Here is a 22,916-nt window from a genome sequence, read left to right on the forward strand (position 1 = left end):
CGTTTGACCGTAAGCATTAACTTTTATTTCAAACCTGAAAGAGAGGCTCATGGAGCTTTGATCCTAAAAATTTCAGGTAATAGTAAGGCAGTTAAAACAAAAAACAGGTGGGATTTGTATATGTACTTACATTTCATCTAGAAACCTTTACAAAGACATCAGAGAAAAAATATTTTAAAATTTATTTCTAAAACAATGCAATGATTTTAGGAGTTGCTGTAAAGGGTTTTGATTTATTTGATCTATATAGCTTTTATGAACAAAAACCTACTGGAGTTATTTCTGAAAGTGTATTTTAAAATTTCATTTAGAGTGTCTTTGCAGGGGAAAAAAAAGAGTATCCATTTGCTCTGCTCTGAGAAAGACCTACTAAAATTTTCCTCTTGGGCTGTAAGAAGAAAAAAAGTCATCATACTGAAAGAAAACAAGTACAAGTACAAGAAAACTTCTCTTGAGTATGTGAGAGCAGCAGGGTTAAGAGATAGACGGGTCTCGATGCTCCTAGTCCTGTGTGTAGGCGTGCTTTTTTCATACTGCTGTGACTTTGCAGGTTCAGCTGTGCCCAGGCACTGTTTTCCATCATGTCTCAGAGAAAGGAGAAGTTTAGAGGTAGGGCTGCTGTTGTTAAGAGGTCTTTGAACTGTCTCCCTACGCTTGTTTTAGTGATTTGGGATGCCATGTATCAGGAGTTAAGTTTTCCTCCTCCAATGTTAAAATGTTTGCATTTTCTTCTTTCTTTAGTACCTGGAGATGTATTCTTTGAGAAGGCGAATGAACCATCTTACTCCTGCAACCCCTCAGTAAGGAATGATACTTGCATTCACTTGTATCTGAGAGTGCTGCACCACCCCAAACAGTAAAGTACATGTTTATGGTGGTTTTACCCTGCTACGTAGCTGAGCTCCACCACAAGCTCAAAGGGAAAGGGGGAGAAAATATGATGCAAAGGGCTCAAGGGTTGAGATAAGGATGGGGAGATCACTTAACAGTGATCATCACAGGCAGCACAGACTCAGCACAGGGAGTTTAATGTAATTTATTGCCCACCACTAACAAGGTAGAGCAGTCAGAAACCAAAAGGAAACCAAAAGCACCTTCCCCCATTCATTGTCTTCCACCTTCTCCCCCTGAGTGGCCCAGAGGAATGGGGAATGAGGGCTGCTGTCAGTCCCTGGCGCTTTGTCTCCACCACTCCTTCACGGTCACTCTCTGCCCCTGCTCCACATGGGGTCCCTCAGCCAGCAGCTCTTCAAGCACTGCTCCCACACGGCTTCGTCCCACGGGGTCCATCCCCCAGGAGCAAACTGCTCCAGCACAGGTCCCCCACGGGTGGGCGGCAGCTCCCCCCAGACCCCCTGCTCCTGCGTGGGCTCCTCTCCATGGGCTGCAGCTCCGGCCCGGGGCCTGCTCCTGCGGGGGCTCTCCATGTGCTGCAGCCTCCTCCAGGCCACATCCACCTGCTCCACCAGGGCTCCTCCACCCATGGGGGGGCTGCAGCGTGGAGATCTGCTCCATGTGGGACCCATGGGCTGCAGGGGGACAGCCTGCTCCACCAGGGGCCTCTCCACAGGCCACAGGGGAACTGCTGCTGTGTGCCTGGAGCACCTCCTGCTGCACTCACCTGGGGGGCTGCAGTGCTGGGTCTCTCTCTCAGCAGATGTAGATCAGCAGGTTTTTTTTTTTTGTTTGTTTGTTTGTTTGTTTTCTCTTTCTTCAATCCACTCCCACAGAGGCCCAACCAGCATCGCTGACTGGCTCAACTCTGGCCAGCTCTGGGTCCCTTTTGGAGCTGGCTCTGATCTGACAGCTGCTGGACTCTGACACCGAGGTAACTTGTATAACTCAGCTGCTAGCAAACCATTCCATTTGTTGATTATCCATTTCTGTGTGGAGAGTGATATATATGTTTTAATCATTGTTTTTAATACAGTTGTGCAGTGCAGCCTATGCATTAGCATTTAGTGAATATGATGCTGTAACTAGCATCTGAAAAATGGCCGAGTCTGATACAGTTTTTAAAAGCCTCCTAGGACACAACTTATGAGGGACTGCCTTGTCTCTAACTGCATTCTCTTCCTTCTCACAGGCGGCTGTTACTATACTTGGCTTAAATAGGCTTTCGCCAATTTTTGTCCACTGATAATGTACTTAGTGCCACCTTGGGGAAAGACAACTTGAGATTTTGTATAAAACCACAGTTCCATCTTTTGGACCGGCTCCTTGGAAGTACTTGCCCTTTTAATTTGGAGATGGTCACTCCCTGCACTGTGTCTTGCACTCTGGGCACCCCTTGGAACAAGCTGATACAGATTCTGGGGACTCCTAGGAGTACACAGCCGATTTTGATCTCTGAGAATACAGAAACTGGCACATCTACCCTATTATGTCTGTAATCCTGTACCAAGCTTTCATTGAAGCATATTTCTTATGTTTGCCAAGATGCAGCTGTACTCTGAAACAGGCAAAAATTTTGCATTTTTTAAACAACTATAGTATTGGGTGACAGTTAATTAACAACTGGAAGTTAGCACACTGTTAACTTCCATGAACAAATCAAAAATTTTCACTACAGAAATAAAAACTGTTGCTGTTGTGAAAGAGCCACCGCAACTGCATCTCTCTGGGTTACTACGAAGAGTTTATGGGCACTGAACATAGGGCAATTTTTTCAACTACCTGGTGCCTGCTAAAAGAGCTCTGACAGGACTGCTGTTCAACCATACTGTATAATGCTATTTTTTTCTTTACCTCAGTAACTTGTCCTTTGTATTGTCTTGTACAGATGTCTATATTACTTTATTGCTGCCTATTTATATGTCTGTCATTCAACTTGTTTTAAGACTTCTCTAATCTATTATATGAGTAAGCTGGGTTTAAAATATTAGGGTAGTGCATATGCAGTCAGTGGTACACAGTAGTAACATTGCTCTGTGTGTAAATCACTTCACAGCAGAAACTAATAAACTTGCTTTTATTAAATCAGCTAATCACAATTGTTGAGTTACAAAATTCACTTCATCAATAGTAATGTTAAATATTAAATACAAATGTAAAACAGCTGTGCAGTGTTCTAAAATAGAACAAAACTTTTTGTGTTTGAGGGGCAAAATATCTGACCCAGATTTTTTTTTTTTATTAAGACCACAGGCCTGCATTTACCAACTATATCTAGTTGTTGTTGAGTTGAAGACATATTAGAAAGCAAACTACAAATTAAGGAATTGAATTTCATCCAGACATGACAGCAAGCAGTGAGTTTCTGTGCCACTTAGGAGATAATCGATAAAAGCCTTGATCCATTTTAAGTAGACCAATGATTATTAAAAACCAAAAACACCAGCAATTGTCTTGAAAGTGTGCAATGGCTGAAAAATTTTGTTCATGTGTCTTCCACATCTGCTACCATAGCCTCAACTGCATTCCAATCCAGTTTGCTGAGGATACTCTCTGTGCTTTCAGAAACATCATCGGTGTTGTTAACGCCAACAGGAGAGAAACTAGCAGTATGATGTGCAGAGTCCTGTTGGAGGAAAAGAAGATGAGCTGAAACGCTGCGTATCATTCTTGGACAAATCCCACCCATACACTTTGAACAGAGAACCACATTTTAAGTACGGCAGAAGTAAACAAAGGACCAGGGCTACACAGCAGGTATCACAACGTTCCTAGAACAAGCAGACCTCTTACCTGAAACAAGGTGTCATGAGTATCTTGAAGTATTCTTTGGATGTCGTCAGGCACAGTCCAAGGGCTTTCTATATCTCGATCAGACTCATGATCAAGATCTTCTGTCTGAACTGCTGTGGCAACATGTGGAGGCTTTTGTTTTGGTGTTCTGCTGACTCTGTGCTCAGCAGCTGAGGAGAAAACAAACCAACAATAACATTGTAACATTTCTTCCTATTTTGCATGTCTATAAACTACTCCAAGAACAGAAGCTCTAAGTTCTAAGAAGTGAAAATGTGTGTAAGCACACGTAACAACAGTATGCTGTTTGATCTTGAACTGATGTGGAGGCTAGAAGATGCTGCTGACCCCTCCAAGGCTCACCCTGTCTTTCCAGTGCAGAACATGAAGTTGAGTAAGACTACAGTAGTAGCATCCAGATTCTGAAGTGCAATCCCTCAAAAGGGACATTGCTCCTTATTTAGCAGAGGACTAAAACTACATACAACTCAGACTTTAAATAAAAAAATATACACGCACCTTAGTAGACAGAGTTTTAGTGAAACCCTTAGCAGCGATGAGATGTATCAGAGAAACACAGTCAAGAAGGTGACATGAAATCAGAGACAGATCAACTTTTAGAATGAGCTTAAAGAGAGTGTTTGAACAGAGAATGATTTTCCACAGATGAGTGAACGATTTAGGAAAAATGCCTTGTTGCTTTGCCACTGCTTCTCTCCCTTTCCTGCACTGACAACAAATAAACTGGCATGTGGCTAGCCTAATAGGTTCTCTATTTTGCCACTATCCTAACTCTGGTGTAGGCTAGAATGAAATCTACCCACAGTATTTCCTTAGTTTCAGACTTAATAAACTCTTTCCTGAATCTTGTTCTGTCTTTTCAGAAATTCTGCTTGTGTAATCAAGTCTTGCATATTTTAAAGAATGTGATTAGGAGGAAACATTTATGTGAAGAAACTCTTCTGTGGATCCAGACCTATGCAGATAGACATAAAGGAAAAAGGATCACTACAATTTTAAAAATTTATATTTTTTAAAGCAAGTTCAGTCCAATTCTTCCACTAACATTATGTCAACAAAAACCTGAAAACAAACCTCAAATAGATAAGCTACGGAGGGACAGCAAAGAGAATTCTTAGTTTACAGAGCTCAGAAAGTAAGCAGGATAGAAAGGTAAGGAAGTAGCACAATATCTGTATACTGTACTGCTAATGCTCTGTGGGTTTTAGTTGAAAAAAAGAGCCGAGTCTCATGTTTTCCTAATGACTGTTTCAGGGAATCACTGAAACCTGGCACATATGCTTTAGGAATCTTGAAACTGCCATCTGGCTAAAACCTTTCAGAAGATTAACAGGGGCAATTAAAATATTTCATAAACCCCAACTAAAAACTGTTTGTATGTGGCAAAAAAAGCAACTTTCATTTTTGTAAAAGTAATGCTGTATCTGAGGCCTCTGTTGTGTATATCCTATCCAGGCATGCACATGTATCTTATTTTTCCACCGCATTATGTAGCTGAACAGCACTATGTAATTTTGTAACTTACAGCATCTGGAATTAACAGGACAGTTTGCAGTATTTCTCATTTTTCCTCTGACTGTACTTTTCTGTAAAAGTATAGTTCCATGTCCTGGAAATACAAAGGAACATTTCCAGTATTAGATGCAGTAGGCCAAATCTACCCAAAGATGCTTCAAAATTTTAATCTGTGAAATTGCTTCCTGGATTACACAGTACTCTTGCTATAGCAAAATTAAGCTATTTTGGATTTAGAAAGAGATGACAAGGAAAGGCAACATCTATCATTTGAAATGTCAAAGAGAACACACCTTCAAAATACCGAGGACAAGAAACTGCCAGCACTTTGAGTATGATTTTCTACATGGGTATTAAAACTCCTCACTACCAAAATCCAGTAGTCACTTTTAAAAAGATCTGCAGTATGTGCCTTCATTAAGGCAGTTCTGTTCTTACCCTTAGGCTGTTTTAAACCAAGAGTTGGGGTGAAATGGTGATCTTTTTGGCCAAAGCTGGGTTTGGCAGCAGCTCTGCTCCTTTCTGAAAGAACATGACTCTTTGGATAACCTCTAAAGCAAGAAAAAGAATACAACACACACAAATATGTACCGTTTATTATTCATCCACACAAACTGCATCTCACAGAGCATATTAAGACAAGGCAGAAAGGGCACACAAATCACAGCCCAGTTAGCTGAGCTCTGTCAACATTACACAGTGCTTGTTGGGCCAGTAAGCCCCAACAGAGTCCAAAGTGCAGTGAAGACAACCAAATTAGCTTTACAAAGAACCAGTTTAGGTCTAACAAAAAACTTTAATTTAACAGAAGTTACTGCCATTCCTAAGGTGGCTTTCTGTATGACTTCCCATAGCGCTTCTGATTTTGGTAGGGCTGGTACCATTAAACCATTACACACCAGGAGGCTCTGTACAGCACTGACTACATTCAGATGAATGATCTATCCTGGAACTTTACCTATTTAAAAAGAATGCAGAAATATTCCAGAAATAAGTCCAGAATTTACAGGATTATCTGAACTGTACCCATTTCCTCCTATTAGTCTGGAAAACAAAGTTGTAGAGGTAGAAAAATAATACTGCAATATACACCTGTATGATGTACCAAGTCCAGAGGAGAAACAAAGATGCTCGGAGAACTGGAGCACCTCTCCTGTGTAGACAGGCTGACAAGTTGGGGTTGTTCAGCCTGGAGAAGAGAAGGCTCCGGGGAGACCTTACAGAAGCCTTCCAGTACCTAAAGGGGGCCTGCAGGAAAGCTGGAGAGGGACTCTGTCAGGGAGCGGAGTAACAGGACAAGAGAGAATGGCTTTAAACTAAAAGAGAGTAGATTTAGATTAGACACTAGGAAGAAATTGTTTCCTGTGAGTGTGGTGAGGCACTGGAACAAGTTGTCCAGGGAAACTGTTGCTGCCCCATCCCTGGAAGTGCTCAAGGCCAGGCTGCATGGGGCTTTGGGCACCCTGGTCTGGTGGGAGGTGTCCCTGCCCATGGCAGGGGGTTGGAGCTAGATGGTCTTTAAGGTTCCTTCCAACCCAAACCATTCTGTGATTCTCTATATATGTGACATTGAAGCCATCAAGAAGAATATATTTACCAATTTGTAATACTCATACATCACCATCTCTTCAGAAGGTAATAAGGACCTGTGTTCAAAACAAAGAATAACTAAAACTCTAGACAAATTGATGTCCTAAACTAAAAAGGAAGACAGTAAATTAAGAGTTTACCAAAACACTAATTTATTTAGTCTATGTGTGTGCACAGTAGTATTTTTGTTTTCTTCTTGCTTGTTACTGGATGCTACTGAGATCATTACCTATGTTATTGGGTATATTCCAGGTACCTGATTGCTGCTGAGTGGAATGGGTTAGGACATTGACTATAGCTCTGACTCTAGAGCTGGCTCATTCTGTGCTCCAAAAGGCGTTTTTAAGGCTCCCTCCAGGATTTGCTCTGGCACTTATAAGAAGATACAGGAAGCCAAGACTCCTCTGATCCAGCCAAAGTGTATCTTTGATTCTGCCAGAACATAAAGCTTCTCTCATGCTAATCCCTATAACAAGCACTACAGGTTGCAGACAAACGTGAAGCCAAAAACATTAGTATACGGTTAATGCTTAAAATTCATTACCCTCTAGCAGTCATCATGTGCCTTTTTTTACACTCTTGAGGTGATCTTGTCCTGGACAATGGTCTGTGTTCACTTGCAGGTAACACCAATGTTTCAGATAACATTTCATTCATCAGAGAAAGTGCTTGTGACACTCTCATACTGTGATGTTCAGATAACAGCACTCTGTGGAAAAATGGAACCATGATATTATGTATTAACTCGTATTACCACTCATTGTTCCTTCCCATAGCAGGGAGGTTGGAACTAGATGATCTTTAAGGTCCTTTCCAACCGAAAGCATTTTATAGTTCTATGATTTAACTGCAGCTGGGTTGTGAGGCTTGTAAGTCTACTTTGTAACAAAAAAAAAAAAAGTCATATTTTTACAGTTTCAGAGAACATGTACTAACCCTTTCAAGATAATCTGCAAAAAGCTAAAGCATTTATTAATAATAGTTTTGACAGAAAGCATGAGTCAGTGTTGCCAAAATCATGTATGTATGTATGTATACATATATGCATATATGTACATACATATAAATAAATAAATAAATATACATGTTTGGAAAGTGAAAAATACAGGCAAGGATGAAAAGTATTCAGACATGTCCTAAATAGTAATGCAGACATGAATTGTTTGCACTGTTTGTTGAAATTCCATTTGTCTCTGAAATTTCACACAGACAAGGTAGTTAAAACTACCTCTTCTTAGGACTAGAAAATTGGTAATAAGAATTCCAAAAGTTACCTATATAGCAACTTACTTGTCTTTTTCTTCCTTCTTCTTCCTGAATATTTTAATATCCTTTGAAGTAGGACTACAATGCTGTGGAAGAAAGTACAACAATCATTAACTTATTTTGTATTGTGGTCTCATTCCATTCCGTCAATCTCAAAATTTAAATCTACCTGACCTGAAAGTTACCGTTTAAAACACTCTCCAGAATGAAAAACAATGTGAAAGCATATGGCCCTAACCATGGGATTCAGTTAAGATTGCCCCTATAAACTTCCAAGCTCTAAAAATACATTGAAAGCCTGCAGTTCCACATTCCATAGCTCATGCCTTAATCCTAAAATGCCATCCCTGTCAGGCCCAAAATTTGTCCTTGCACTCAGCTTCCTAAAAACCAGTTATTTTCTTGAAAGTAATTAATTTAAAAAATCAGGACAGGGTTGCACTTTGTTCTGTTTGCTGGAGTACAATTAAAAAAAAAAAAAAAAAAAAAAAAAAAAAACAGAACTGAGACTTTGTCCATCTAATGAATTCCAGGGAAAAGTCTGTAACGGAAGCACCAAGTATATATTTACGGGTTGACTACACAGGAGAGGGAGAGAAGTACAGGTAAGACAATGCACATTTTCTTTGCATCACTTCTTTTCACACATGTACAAAAGAGAAGTCTGGGACAACTCTGATGACACCTGCTATTGCTTCTTACCATCAATAGAAAACCATGTATTAAAGGGGAAGTCTTTGCATGTTACATATTTGCTCCTCAGGAGTTAAACCTAGCATAGCTTCACCCTGAAAGAATTTACAGCAAGTTTATCAGTAAAAAGTATGGGATGCAATTGCTAGTGCTAGGTTTCATCTCCTATAAACCTGGAGACTCCCTCTACTCAGTTGTGTCTTTTCAGGTCCTGAAAGTATCTAGGTGACAAATGCTTTTTTTATGACTTAATACAGGTTGGGAAACTATTTCTGAACTACTTTTAACCTTTGTTTTCTTCAGTTATTCCAGCACAGTGCAGCTCTGAAGAGATGCATCACACCATAAATGTGATTCTATTAATTAAAATTAAAAAAAAAAAAAAAAATCTGGAAGGGAAGGAATTGTTTTCTGAGCCTGTGTTGAAAACAGCCTTTGAGAAAGAAAATCCATTAAATACTTAAGATGGTCTGACATTTCTGCTGACCCTCCATAATTGCACAAATATGTGTGTGTATTAAGGACAAGGATGGCTGACCTCAATATTTTATCACTGTCTCATTGTCATAACAGATGTTACCTTTTGAACTCTGTTTTTTAAACTCATTGTTTTTTGTGTTTTTTTTTTTTTTGTGGAGTGGTGGTATATGAAACAAGACTTAAACATATCTTCATAACTCCTGTAGCTCCCAGTCCCTAACAAAATGCATCTTTTATTGGTGAATGTTAAAGCTGTCTCCATTACAGTTAGTGGTCAACAAAGCCTGAATCTTGATCTTGGGGTCAGGTTATAATTGCCACCAACATTACGGAAGACTGTGAGGAACTGTGGTGCATTTGCTCACTGATCACTTCTAACATGCATACAGCCAGTTGCAATAAAATAAAATGTATACAAAAAGCAAAATTAAAATGGGGAAAAAATACTGACAGCCTTTATCTAACCTAATCTGAACAACTATGCAATATATAACAGTTACTCTTTAAGATACCCGTTGTTCCTACCATATTCTTTCTTAAATTGAATGGATTATGCTCTTTCTGTCTTTGTTCATCAAGTTTCTTCACATATTCTCTCATTCTTTCCCTTTGCTTTCTTTTCATCCATGCTCGTATCTCTTTCTTCTCCTTTTCTGTTTTTTTAGAATGTCCGGTAGCAGAATCATGAATCCTGAAAGCACATGTATATGAGAAATAACCTAGCATGTTCTTTAAATTGCAAACAATGACAACCACACATGACAAAAAAATACTGCAATCCATTCAAAATTCTGACTCAATTCTGAAATTTCCCAGATGGGAAACTCTTCTGTAAAATTCTACTTCATATAAATATTGGTATGCAAGTAATTACCAAGATGTTTCCTAAAACTTTTCTTCTCTTTGGTAGTTGCATTCAGACAATAGCACTGAAATGGTTGAGGAGATGTTGACTACATCAAGGGTAGAGAGGCCTTGCAGAGAGATCTTGACAAATCAGAGAGCTGGGCAATCCCCAACAATATGGAAGTTCAACAAGAGCAAGTGCCGGATCCTGTACCTGGGACAAGGCAACAACCCTGGATGCATGTACGCACTTGTGGGACGAGAGGCTGGAGAGCAGCCCCGCAGAAAGGGATCTGGGGGTTCTCATCAACATCAAGTTGAACATGAGCCAGCAGGGTGCCCTGGCAGCCAAAAGGACCAAACATGCCCTGGGGTGCATCAGGCACAGCACTGCTAGCTGGCTGAGGGAAGGGATTGTCCTGCTCTGTTCTGCACTGCTTCAGCCTCACCTCCAGTACCGTGTCTGGTTTGGGTGTCACAGTATAGGAAGAACATAAAACTGTTAGAGAGTGCCCAAAAGAGGGGCACTGTTAGAGAGTGCCCAAAGGAGGGCTGCAGGGGAGGTGAAGGGTCTGCAGGGCAAAGTGTATGGGCGGCTAAGGCCTCTTGGTTTGTTCAGCCCTGAGCAGAGCAGGCTGAGGGGAGGCCTCATGGCGGCCTGCAGCTCCCTCATGAGGGGAGCGGAGGAGCAGGCGCTGAGCTCTGCTCTCTGGGGACAGCGACAGGACCCGAGGGAACGGCATGGAGCTGGGACAGGGGAGGGTCAGGCTGGGGCTTAGGGAAAAGGTCTGCACCCAGAGGGTGGTCAGGCACTGGGACAGGCTCCCCAGGAAAGTAATCATAGCATCAAGCCTGCTGGAGTTAAAGAAATGTTTGGACATGTTATCATCCTCAACAGCTGTAATTTTGCCTTGTAAGGAATTAATATTATAAACAGGAGTAGGAAACAGTTGCAATTTCAATCTATATCAGGAAAGAACACAGATGATTTTATAACTAATAGCCAGAAAGGCAGAGAAATCTCCAGCATGGAGGCAAGAATGACCAGCTCGAGTTCCGAAGCTGCTTTGCCACTGTCAGGAAATTTCTATTTTGTCTATCAGAACTGCTTTAGAAGGCTCCTGTCCTTGGCTGAGCTGATTCTGATATCTGTAGAGACTTGTACTCCAATTTGTCACTTGCAGAAGGAACTAGTGAGTAGGAAGGAAATAATCTTAAAACCAAGAATTAAAAACAAACAAACAAAACCACAATTGGCACTTTAGACAATAATGGATAGTAAAACAGTGGTCATTAAACAGTTCTATTATGAATGAGTCCCATTGACACCAACTCAACTCACATGCTTGCTTCCATTGTTTACAGGGTGTATGCTATGAGAAGAATAACTGGGGTTAAAATTATTTGACCAACAGATAATGAAAAACAGACATTATTACCTAGAGATTTTCTTAGCTGCCATTTTTGCATCCACTGGAGAGATGTTACCTTCTACTACAACACCACTAATGATGTCAGTAACACCATTCAAATCAGTAATTTGCAAGGGATCTTCTAAAAAACTCAAAGTTAGGCAGCAGAAAAAATGTTACTGATTTGAAATAGAATATGCCTGTAAGAAAAGCTAAAATCCTTTCTATTACGCTCAAAATGAGAATACTCAGGTTATTTTACCAGAATCGTTTAGATCATTTTCTTTCTCCTACATCTGACTGTGTTAGTGCAAACAAGGAATACAGTGGTAACATGTATAGATGTGCTATTTTAAAAAAGTTACAAGCTATCACCTTAGCTTCACTGCCAGTATGTGCATTTCCACCAAATTTCTCCCTAAGGTGAATGGGGCAGAATGAGTGAGACCTGACTAACTATTCAAAGATAGGTCTGAATAAATCATCAAGAAACATGGTCCCAGAGACAGACTGCCTGACCTCCACACGGCTAGTACAGAGTAGGCTAAAACTGGCAACTCAGAAAGCCAGGAGCATGTGAAGATGAAGCTGTGGGGTGCTGCCTGTCTCAGGAACCCCAGCTCTCAACTTTCAAACCCAACTCTCTAAGCAAGGATCAGTGCGAGTGAGAGAATGGTTTTACCTAAATTCTGCTCATTTCTACCCTCTCTTTTAATCAGTTGCTTTCAATATAAACTAAATCATATGTAGTTTACCATTACATGCTACAGTAAATTCAAAAGACTCCTTTGGGTAAAATCACCATCTACTAAAATTTATTGCCTCATACGTATCCTCCACGTTATGCAATCACTCCCTAATCTGCATTCACAGCACAAAACAAGCATTTTGACTTTAAATATTTATATAATATACTCAGGCATTTGTTCTACTGCTATGCTTGAAGAAAAACTTGATAAGGGTAGGTAAGTAACTGAGCAAAATGACCAGGAAGAAAGGGAAGCCAGCTACTGTTTCCTACTGCAAAGCTGAATCTAGAAGATTAAAGCAGTTAGCAACAAAAAAAAAAATGTATGTCAGCCCATTTTACCTAATGCATAAGATCAACCCAGTTTTGAAGTCTTCAGTATGATGCTTCACATTTTTGATACAGTAACTCCCCAAAAACTTTCTAGTGAGAGCTTGCCTCAGTAGATGACTATTAGCAGCAGTTACATGCACTCATTCAAAACCAGTATTCTGCAGATAGGAGGAATAATAAACGTGCATAGACATTAGCAGCATCTACATTAACAGTTCTGTTACTTGCAACTAGAAAGCAACTTTCAATGCTTCTGCAGATTTCGTGTTAAACACATGTAACAGGCACTGCTGACGTCAGAACAAATGCCTCAAACTAATAAACACAAAAGCTTTCATCCATTTTCAAATAAATGCCTAAATTTTTATGATACAGTTCCACCTGGACAATTCCTTTATTAGTAGTAAATAAATTTTCAACAAAACCAGTGTCAAAATACGTACCTATCATCACATAGTTCTCCACTTACGAGAAAGCCTGAAACAGAAACATCCTTTGTTAATAAAAATCTTGCACTTGTACACAGGCTAATAACATATGTTAAACAGCCTGTGGGATAGTATGTATCAAACTGAATGTGCTGACATTAAAAATTATCTAATTACATACTTAGGCCTAATAATCTGTGTGATAGCATGTCATCTACTACCAGATTAGCAGACAGTCATCAGAGAACATTTATTCATTTATTAACTTGACTGACAGAGGTAGTTTTGCTTTGAAGACAAGGGCACTACAGTAAGTTTTCAGCCCTGCCCCAATGAGGCTAATGAGTTCCAACTAATTGGAACTGATCTGTTCCAATTAATTGTACAACTTTTTATGGAAAATGAATGAGTTCCACTTACCTTAAAAAGCCAGGGTAAGAACTGCTGGAATTCAAGAAATGTCACTAAATAACAGCATGGCTGTCTTGGAAGCAAGAGCACTATCATCTTCCTAAATCAATCAGTAATCTCTCAAAAAATTCCAGTTGCAACTCAGAATCACCTAGAGCTTTCTTAGCTTGCAAGTAACAAGTTTATACTTAAAGAGGAAAACTATAAATGTATTATTTTTTATAAAATTTATGTGTCTGTGAAGATCATTTGATATTTAATTCTGCTATATGCAGATACAGGAACCATGTTTTAACTCTTTATTAAGATGTGACAGTCAAATACATGTTTGTCTGTAAAAAATATATATAATTTTTAGAAGCTTGAAAACAAACAATACAGGCAACATACGGATAAATATGATATCTTACGCTTTTAAACATCAAGAATAGGGAGTACAGATTTTTACTCCTTCTCTAACGCTACTGTAGTCTTCAGACTTGCAAAAATCAACATACTGCCAGTTTGCAAAATGAAATGGGACCTTATAATATAACATTTTAGGACCTAAACAGTAGTTACCATATAGTGATAACAAAAAACATTTATTTTTCTGATGTGGGCTGGGTTTAATTGAAATTTCATCTCTCAAACACAGAAAGATGCCAGAGATGATAAAGACAGCTTTGGGAGGAATGTATGGGTGTTCTGTGGTACTGTGCCTATTTAAGACTCAGGGTAACACTTAAGTAAATGACTACAAATCAGCACAGTGAAGAGTTTCTGAAAAAGACCTAAAGTTATTCATTTTCTTTCAATAACAGGGTGAAATCAAGTGCAAGTGTAATGCACTGCCAAACTATGTTCATAACTGAGGGATACTGTATTGCCAGGTGACAAATAAACTTATTATCAGTGCACATCCATGAAGCCTATTCTAAATAATGCAATCTAGAAAGGCTGGAAAATATGCTAACCAGAATAACAAATATCCACAAGAATAAACATCCATGAACTGACGTTTATGAGCTCACTGGCATTACATAACAGCAACAAGGAAGTACTACAACAGAAAGAAAGGGATTGCTTATTTTTAAATGGAAGAAAAGGGAAAAATAAACTTTAAAAATTATACCAGAAGATGACTTCATGCCACCAGGAAAGTTAGAAGCAGAGGCTGTAGAAGCAGAAGAGCACAATTCCAATGCAGTATAATTGGGTATAGGATGTTCAGGTCTTAAGCTCTCCTTTTCATCACCCCCATCTTCAGAAATCATGGCCCTTACATAATGTTCTGATCCAATGAAAAAAAAGCAATTAATACAGGCCAATGGAAAAAACAAATAAACAAACAAAAAACCCAATCACTTTTATATGTTAGTGGCATATTTAGTTTACGTGTCCAGCCCAAAACAATTTTCAGTTATAATTTTCAACAGCTTAATACACTTACTGAGAGATCAGTCATACCTTCCTATGAAGGTGCTCTACGAGAACTGCAGTATATGTACCAGACCTGCACATACGAACAAAAAGACTAAACTTTGAATTACTTTGTGTAAGGCTAATGGACATCTTAAATATAATCTTATGTATAAATACAGATATAGCCACAATTTAGTTCTACCACTTGGCTTTGCATTAAGTTCGTAAGTAGATTAAACTGTTTTGGTATGAATGTAAAATGGACCTGAAACATGTACCCCTAACACATTCCTCCTTGGCACAGTATAGTATCTGTAAGTAAATATGTAACATATAGTCAATTTTATATTTATATATATATATACCTATATATTTATATTATATATATTTATTTATATTTTTATATATATTTGTATTTATCTATCTATAAATATTCAGTGAATCAATCCTAGCAGCCAGTTGAGCTGATATAAGCTTTAAACATAACCAGAAGATATTATAACTACATAGCCACCAGAGAGTCATGTAAAAAGTATTTGCCTTATATACACAGGGAAAACTGAACAAATTTCGTATCCTTTTATATCAGCAAACAAAGCCCTCAAAAGAACCATATTTGATTTTAGGATATAACTGAAATATGTACTATCTTTAAAATCCTTTGCTTAGGTCCTGCATTATGGTTTTGGAAAAGACCAAATGCATTCAAATGTTGTTTCAAAATGTTCAAATATTGTTTCAAATGTTTCAAACATTCAAGCAGTATCCATAATGTTACTCAATTTCTCTACCTTTGTTTTTTTTTCCTCTCTTGTTTTTTTTTTTTTTTTTTTTTTATATTTAGGTAACACTTTTCAGAATTGCATTAAACTTCACGTTTAAAAAAAAAGTAAGTTTAATATACAATCCAAAATTTACTCTCCTTCTGTTGACTGTACACATACCATCACAATTGATACTAGCAACTTCAGAGAATGAAGGATGAGCATTAATGTCTGATTTGGCAGCCATTTCAAAATCTTCTATTATTTTCATTAGCTATAAATGAAACACAAAAACTAAGTAACAATATCATCTCCAAAGCATTTATGAGATTTACATAGCAGATATTCATGCAAAGTTTGCTTTAAATATTTTTTTTCCTCAGAATCTTATAATCATCAGGATTATAGTATTTCAAGTAGATATACTTTGTCTAAAGAGTTTGATCTTCTGGAACATTGCTTTGAGAAAAAGATATGAACTGTATTATTCCTGTGAATTTTTAATCCTATTAATCACATTCTATTTTATAAATAGGTGAACTTTCCTAATATATCTTATCTGGAAAACATAGAAATAAAAATATTTCCACATTCTTCCTAAGTCAGAATTTTCCTGAAGTTGAAAAATAGAAAGTGAAAAATAAAACTGACTAAGCTAAGTTGAGACATTCTACTGATCGTTTTTACAAAGAACAAGTGGAGGAAGGATAGAAGTGATTAAATAATCCAACATAATGTAATAACTGTGTGTAGGTGACACAATGAGGTCCTATATTTCTGTGACTATTTGGGAGAGCAAGCAATGGACACTATTCGTTTGAATTACTATACAAAAAAGATGCTTTGTAATTGCAGAGTGATACTGAATTCATTCTGCATTAAGCCAGGTCTGATGTGCAAAAATCTTTTTTCTTCACTCAGTACATAAAATAAGAACCTATTGGCTCATGCTTAGAACAGTTACTCCCACTTTGCTTTAAATTTGATTAAGAAGTTGAAGTAGTTGAAGTAATATGAAGAAATAATTGCCAATATTCGCCACTTTGCAAATGCGTAAAGTCAGCCCTATCTGAAGTTTTAGTCAAATTAAAAACTAGATGTAGAATTAATAAGCCAGAGTCCGTTCAAAAGTTTTAACATCAGACTTTTGTCATGACCTAACAAACTAGTAATACTTGAATTATGTAAGATCATATGAACACATTATGTCCAAAATGCACTTATTTTACATGTATATTTAGATTTATAAGGATATTAAAAATGCAAATATTTGATTAGATCAATGGGAACATTTTCCAGAATTAGTCACATAATATTCTGCAGAGGCAAAACTTTTCCAAACCTTTGATCTCCAACTGAGCCCATAATCTTGTGCTATTTCGCTTTCCCACTTAAAGGGAAATTAACATCACCATTCTGGCCAGCATTTGGATCACTGTAAGCAACCATGTCTACCAACAAATACTAAGTGGAAAAGAACAGTACTTTTTTCTCACTCAATAAATACTATGCAATTTTGAAATATATTATTTGAAAATTTAGATTTTGTCTTTAGTTAAATGAAATAAAAAGTACACCATTTCAGACACAACAGTTAGCAGTCTGAACTCACCATTTTGGTATTTCTGAAATCCTCTTCCATATTTTCTGTTATATTCTGCAGCATCTGTAATTGCATATCCATTTCTTGCTGCTTTGTGGAAAAGTGTTCTTTGTTAACTACTTTAGACAGCAGCCCTGAAGATGGAAAAGTTCTGGCATCCTCATGTACTACGTTCCATGTTACACTGTCTCTAGAAGAAAATGGTTTATCTTCCTTTTGCACTTGGCTTGACATGTCTTTAGGATGATTGTCTAGAAGGAAAAGAGTGCATGAACATCATCAAGTAAACTGCAAACATTTAAGTACTGCAAATAATTAGGCATAGCTGTGCTATACATAGTACATTATAGCAGGCAGGAATCAGCACAAAAGTCAAATTTATAAATGTTTTGATGTATAAGAAAACAAGTAGGAGGTGACTTGGGAAAGGCTGAGTATTTTCTGTAGGGAGGTAAGATATTATAATAAAAATGTGTACCTTTTTTTCTGATTTAAGCATACAATGGTTTACCTTTCTTCTGTAGCGGCTCAGGTGGAATTGCATTAGTAACAGAAGCTGCCCTGTGGTGAAGTTCTGCAGTAGATGGAATTTCAAACTTCTCAATTTGCTCTGTAGTACCTATATCTTCTGCTGACTCAGGTATCATGGGTAAATCATTAAGGACGTCACTATCTTCAATGTCGATCACACTGATATATTCATGTTCACTCTAAATAAGAGCAAGATAAGGAAGAATTATACAGCGTGTGTTTTGAGCAGTACATTTTAATCATTTCCTGTGCTTACTCTTCCCACTTTGAGTTGAGACTTCCGGTTTCAGAGACAAAATGACTACAAACTTCCCCACAGTATTACACAACTGACATAAGACAAATGGTACATTTAAACCATGTTTAAATTGGGCCACTAACCAAGTCAGGTACATCAGGCAGAAAGGATGGTAAAGGTTTCTCCTCCACGTCACTGGGGAACCTCGGGGTTAAATAGATGTCTGATGGTAATAACTCAGGGACACTAGATGATTCTATGGGAAAAGAATAATAGTCAGCATTATATTTGCAGTAAAAGCCATGGAACTCTAGAAAACTATTTGGAAATAGGTCTGAATTCTCTAAATGACAAGATAAGCTTTGATTAGCTTTTCTCTTAAATGAGAATAAAAAACATAAATCAATATATTTCTTTAGTGTTTGCTTCTAACAAAATTGATCACTAGTTATTTTTCATTTTGGTGATAAATTAGCAGAAAAATACTCAAATCAGAGTATCGTGCTGCAGTATAAATTGCTATTCATTTCCAATTCTATCTTAAATGGTTAGAAAAAATCACCGTATCTTGACTTGATCCAAAGAACTGACACTACTTGGCTAGAAAGACATCTAATTAGCTATTTGCAAAGTATGTTATGTAGTAAAATAATCTTCCAAATGGAACAATGCTGCTGAATTTTAAAAGAAATGAAAAATAAGTATGTTTATATGCTAGCAGGGGGAAAATATTTAGGTAATTAATCTTATTTAGCACGATTTATCATGGATTTATGATTTTTGTGTGGGCAAAACACAAAACAAAATACATTATTTAGCCCAAAATAAAAATTACCTTCTATTTTGTATTCTACAAACTGAACCGAAATTAGACTGGAGCAAAATTTTGTAAAATTGAGCAGCACTAAAACCAATCTAAAAGCTGTAAAGATACCTCCTAATACACAAATACAAAAGCATAGGTACACTGTACTAAAGAAGATACAGACAAATGTTTCATAAACAGAATTATAATTATTTAATGTTTTGTTGAAAGAAATGGGATAAATTAGAATCTTATCAATACCCTGCATTAAGCTAAATCCTATAAAAAACATGTTAAGATGGTAATATTTTTATAGACTTCCACAGCAACAAATTAAATAGACAAAACCTGAAGCCACACCTGGCATGGGAACAGACGCGGTTGACTCATTTTTTCGAACTTCAGAAACCTCAATTCCAGCACTGATTCCAACATCCTTATATGTTTTGAGCACTTGATAGGGAAAGAAAACAAAATGCATGAATCTAAGGAAGGACACTTATGGCATCATTTGAACTTAATTTCTGATTTACCAGCTCATGATGAAAGGAAAGCTGGGGCGAAGAGGTAGGGAAGCGATTTCAGTCAAATGTGAAACACTGCCTAAAACATATTTAGATAAAGGCCATTTAAAAAGGAACTCTCAGAAAAAGTCACAGCAGAAGTGACTTACAGAAAGCATGTGGAGTCTCTTACACAATTGCATTAGTAACATTTTTATTTATAACTATTTTAGCTAATATTGTTATTTACATTCCAATATCTTATAGTTTAATACATTTTTTTGGTAACAAAACGTTAAAGTCCACATAGGTAGCAATTACCTGGATGAGTATTTGTACTTGCATCGTGAGTTTCTGATGGCTTTTTTTTTGTAGAAGCCATGTAATGTAGCTCTGTTGGAGTAGTAATTGCTTCCTCCAGTTTGTCTAAAATGCAGTAAAACAAAATAGTTGCCTATTAGTGCGTTAATTAGAAATCTATAAAAGCAATGATTACTCTTTCCTAAAGTCCATTGTTTATAGGCATAAATAAAACATTACCACTTATTTTCAAGAAAACTTAAAATACTTCTAGAATCTTCAGGAGAATTATTCTGAGATTACACATAGGAAATGTAGTGATAAGAAAAGGAAGAAAGGTTTTGAGCTAAAGAGGGTAGATTTAGATTAGACATTAGGAAGAAATTCTTCACTTAGAGGGTGGTGAGGTACCAGAACAGGTTGCCCAGAGAAGCTATGGATGCCCCATCCCTGGAGATGCTCAAGGCCAGGTTGGATGGGGCTTTGGGCAACCTGTTCTGGTGGGAGGTGTCTGTGTCCATTTTGGGGTGTGTGTGTTAAACTAAATGATCTTTTATGTCCCTTCCAACCAAAGCCATTCTGTGATTCTGTACTTGGTATTAATCTTAAATTTACCCTCTTTTCTCTCTACACCAGTTCCCTAAAACTGACTAACCCAAAAGACAACTGAGTATCTATTGTGTACCTTGAAAAGATTTCCTAGTTTTCTTGGGAAAGAACCCATAAATACACAATGTAGCTTGTATTTCTAAAGACTACACAGTCTGACTTACTAATATTGTATTAATATAGAAATTTTCTTTGAAATCTAACAAACTTCTGTTCCTTGATTTTTGTAAGCTCTCAAAGTATTACAAGTATTTATACTTGCCTACTGAAATGAAAACATTATCTTGAAGGTGAGAGGTAGATTTTGCTTCTTGATCCTAATAAAAGGAGAAAAAGAATTAACTTAAAAAATAGTTCCTGTCCCAATTAAAGGTTTTCTTGATCCTGTTAATTTTCCAATATACCTCCCCTGAGTAATGATTTTAATAAAATCATTGTAGCATACTTTTCTTACCCTCTTTTTTTTTCTTCTGATACATTCCTTTTTAGTGGAATTAAAGAATATGCAAATTTCATTACCATATATACCTTTGGGGTGATCTGCAGTAATTGTGAGGTGACAGTAATATAAATTCCTCATTCTTCTTTGAGCATATGCTATCTCTGCTGTATCATAATTAACATCTCCTAGCCCTGGGGATGCTCTCCAGTTGCTGTGCTAAACAGAGAAGTCTTAAAGAAGGAATGTTATAAATGAGAAATAAAGCTTACTGTTCTGGGTACTGAAAAGCCTGGCTTTAAATCTGGTACTGGCAAGGATAACCCTCAAACATACTAAAACATATTAAAAAAAGCTAGGTAAACGAACAGAAATGCATAAATCAAAATCCAGCTTGAGGAAGGGTTTTCTCTTCTCAGTGGCTTGGCTAAGACAGAAATGAGAATTCTTACTCCCCATCTTGACTCTTCTATTCTCATCATTTAGCCTCACGTGAAAACAGTGGTGCCTGGAATATCTCTCCTGGAAGTACTACTATGCTATTTTATTTTTTTTTTCAGTTAGAGTTTGTGTGTATATTTAATTTTAAATGTCAAAATAACCTAGGGAAGCTCATGTCCTAGGAAAAACAAAAACAACCTTGGAATACTTTTTCCATCATAAATGTGCTATTTACAGGAAATACAAAAGAAAAATGTATACTGTTTCTAGGGGAAAGCCTGAAAGAAATATACATGATTGTTTTAGTTTAGTTTGCTTCGTCTTTATTTTCTGTTAATATTTGAATGGAAAAAGGCAAAGAAAAAACGTTTTTCTATACCCCAGTCTCTGATTCAACAACCATCACTGTATCATTAATACTGATAATGGAGTCATCTGGATGGAAGGACACAGTTGGTTTCTTCTTTTCCTCCTCTTTCATTTGTTTTTCATCACGCCTCTTTTGTCTGCCAACATATTAATTACAAATAAAAATAAGAACCACACTGTAATAATAGGACTGTCTGTAATTTTCTAAGAAATATTACTAGTTAGAAATACACACTGAAATAAAGGTGGAGAAGATAAATACTACTGCTGCACAGAGTTCAAAGTATGACTTTCCCTATGAGAAATGTACCTGAAATCATTGCAAGAACTCAAAAATATTCAACAGTTAGACCAATATCTGTTAATGGTGTTTTAAGCTATTAATATCAAATATTACACACTGGATAATACTAAGTACCTACATTTTGTGAATAATAATAATAAAAAATCATTATGAAACAAAACGTCTGTAAGGAAACTCTAAAAAATATTCCAGCAAGAAACAAACCTCTGTTATCACTCAAACTATCTAATGAACTCTTTTACTTAAAAAGTTGCAATTCTCTTTGATATCTGATGAGTAGATTATAAGACAACTGTAGCCTTAAGAATTTCAACTGATAATATCAATTATTCTAAACTGCAGCTGCAGTTACCTATGTATTGCTTGTTTTTCACCTTAGTGTGAAACATTCACCTTAGAGTCTGTTTCCAACTACCAGAGTTAAAAGCATCATAATCAGAAGCAACCATTCTGTTCTAGATGCAGTGATGCCATTAACTCTTTCAGGGAGGGCACAGATCTGTGAAATGTGTGGTATCTATTGACGTTATAAAAAAAGTGAACAGTGAGTTACATGCAACTTAAACTAACTGTTTTAATTGCTTGTGAAATCAATTAACGAAGTATAAATCAAGTTTCAAATTCATGAATAATGGAGCTTGTAGAACAAAATAAAATATCCCTTCAGCTGGAATTTTCCTGGCCACCGTCTGGAGTCATAATCGGAGCCTATATGTTAATTTTTATTAAAATAGTATAACCCTTTCCTTCTTGAAGATTATAACTAACAATAATGATACACAATACAGACAGTCTTTCAAAATTAAGAACCACTTTAAAAGTTTAGCTTGCCTTTTTCTACTGTTCTGCACATCTCTTGGTTGAAATGGCTCAATATCAGTTTTTAGTAACTGGATAGGTTCGGTTTGGCCCTTTCCATTGAATGTACTGGTCAAAGTATGATGGTGGTGGCGCTGCTCAAATGCAATGACATCTTGAAGTGGAATGAGTTTTGGCACCTGGAAGTGTTCAGAGAGATACGCAAAAATGAAGCAATGATAAAGGAATCAGGGAGAAGCCTGGTTATCCTGAATGAATGGAACAGGTTCTGTTTGAGATTTTGGTTATACAAATACAACACAATTTATGGAGTGAAAATACGATGTTAACAGAACCAGAGCTAACATGTACATGTGT

At 37.1% G+C, this 22,916-nt stretch overlaps 1 protein-coding gene across 1 annotated transcript in view; it reads right to left on the minus strand.

The window, feature by feature from the left end:
- Window positions 1-2,974: 2,974 nt before the first annotated feature.
- The window catches only part of CPLANE1 (ciliogenesis and planar polarity effector complex subunit 1), a 58,409-nt gene continuing 38,467 nt past the window's right edge, over window positions 2,975-22,916 (minus strand). Inside the window, exons 34-51 of the mRNA XM_082782811.1 lie at window positions 22,572-22,738; window positions 21,447-21,573; window positions 20,450-20,504; window positions 19,600-19,704; window positions 19,136-19,228; window positions 18,114-18,226; window positions 17,713-17,911; window positions 17,211-17,452; window positions 15,779-15,872; window positions 14,545-14,703; window positions 13,035-13,068; window positions 9,778-9,943; window positions 8,104-8,165; window positions 7,358-7,522; window positions 5,662-5,774; window positions 5,234-5,317; window positions 3,688-3,857; window positions 2,975-3,520 (exon numbers count right to left, since the gene is read on the minus strand). Of these exons, the coding sequence (XP_082638937.1) occupies window positions 3,380-3,520; window positions 3,688-3,857; window positions 5,234-5,317; window positions 5,662-5,774; window positions 7,358-7,522; window positions 8,104-8,165; window positions 9,778-9,943; window positions 13,035-13,068; window positions 14,545-14,703; window positions 15,779-15,872; window positions 17,211-17,452; window positions 17,713-17,911; window positions 18,114-18,226; window positions 19,136-19,228; window positions 19,600-19,704; window positions 20,450-20,504; window positions 21,447-21,573; window positions 22,572-22,738 (2,289 nt within the window). The 3' untranslated portion in view covers window positions 2,975-3,379. The remainder of the gene's footprint in view (window positions 3,521-3,687; window positions 3,858-5,233; window positions 5,318-5,661; window positions 5,775-7,357; window positions 7,523-8,103; window positions 8,166-9,777; window positions 9,944-13,034; window positions 13,069-14,544; window positions 14,704-15,778; window positions 15,873-17,210; window positions 17,453-17,712; window positions 17,912-18,113; window positions 18,227-19,135; window positions 19,229-19,599; window positions 19,705-20,449; window positions 20,505-21,446; window positions 21,574-22,571; window positions 22,739-22,916) is intronic.

Source organism: Aythya marila (genome assembly GCF_965140915.1).
Source record: "Aythya marila genome assembly, chromosome: Z".
NCBI classification, from domain to species: Eukaryota; Metazoa; Chordata; class Aves; order Anseriformes; family Anatidae; genus Aythya; species Aythya marila.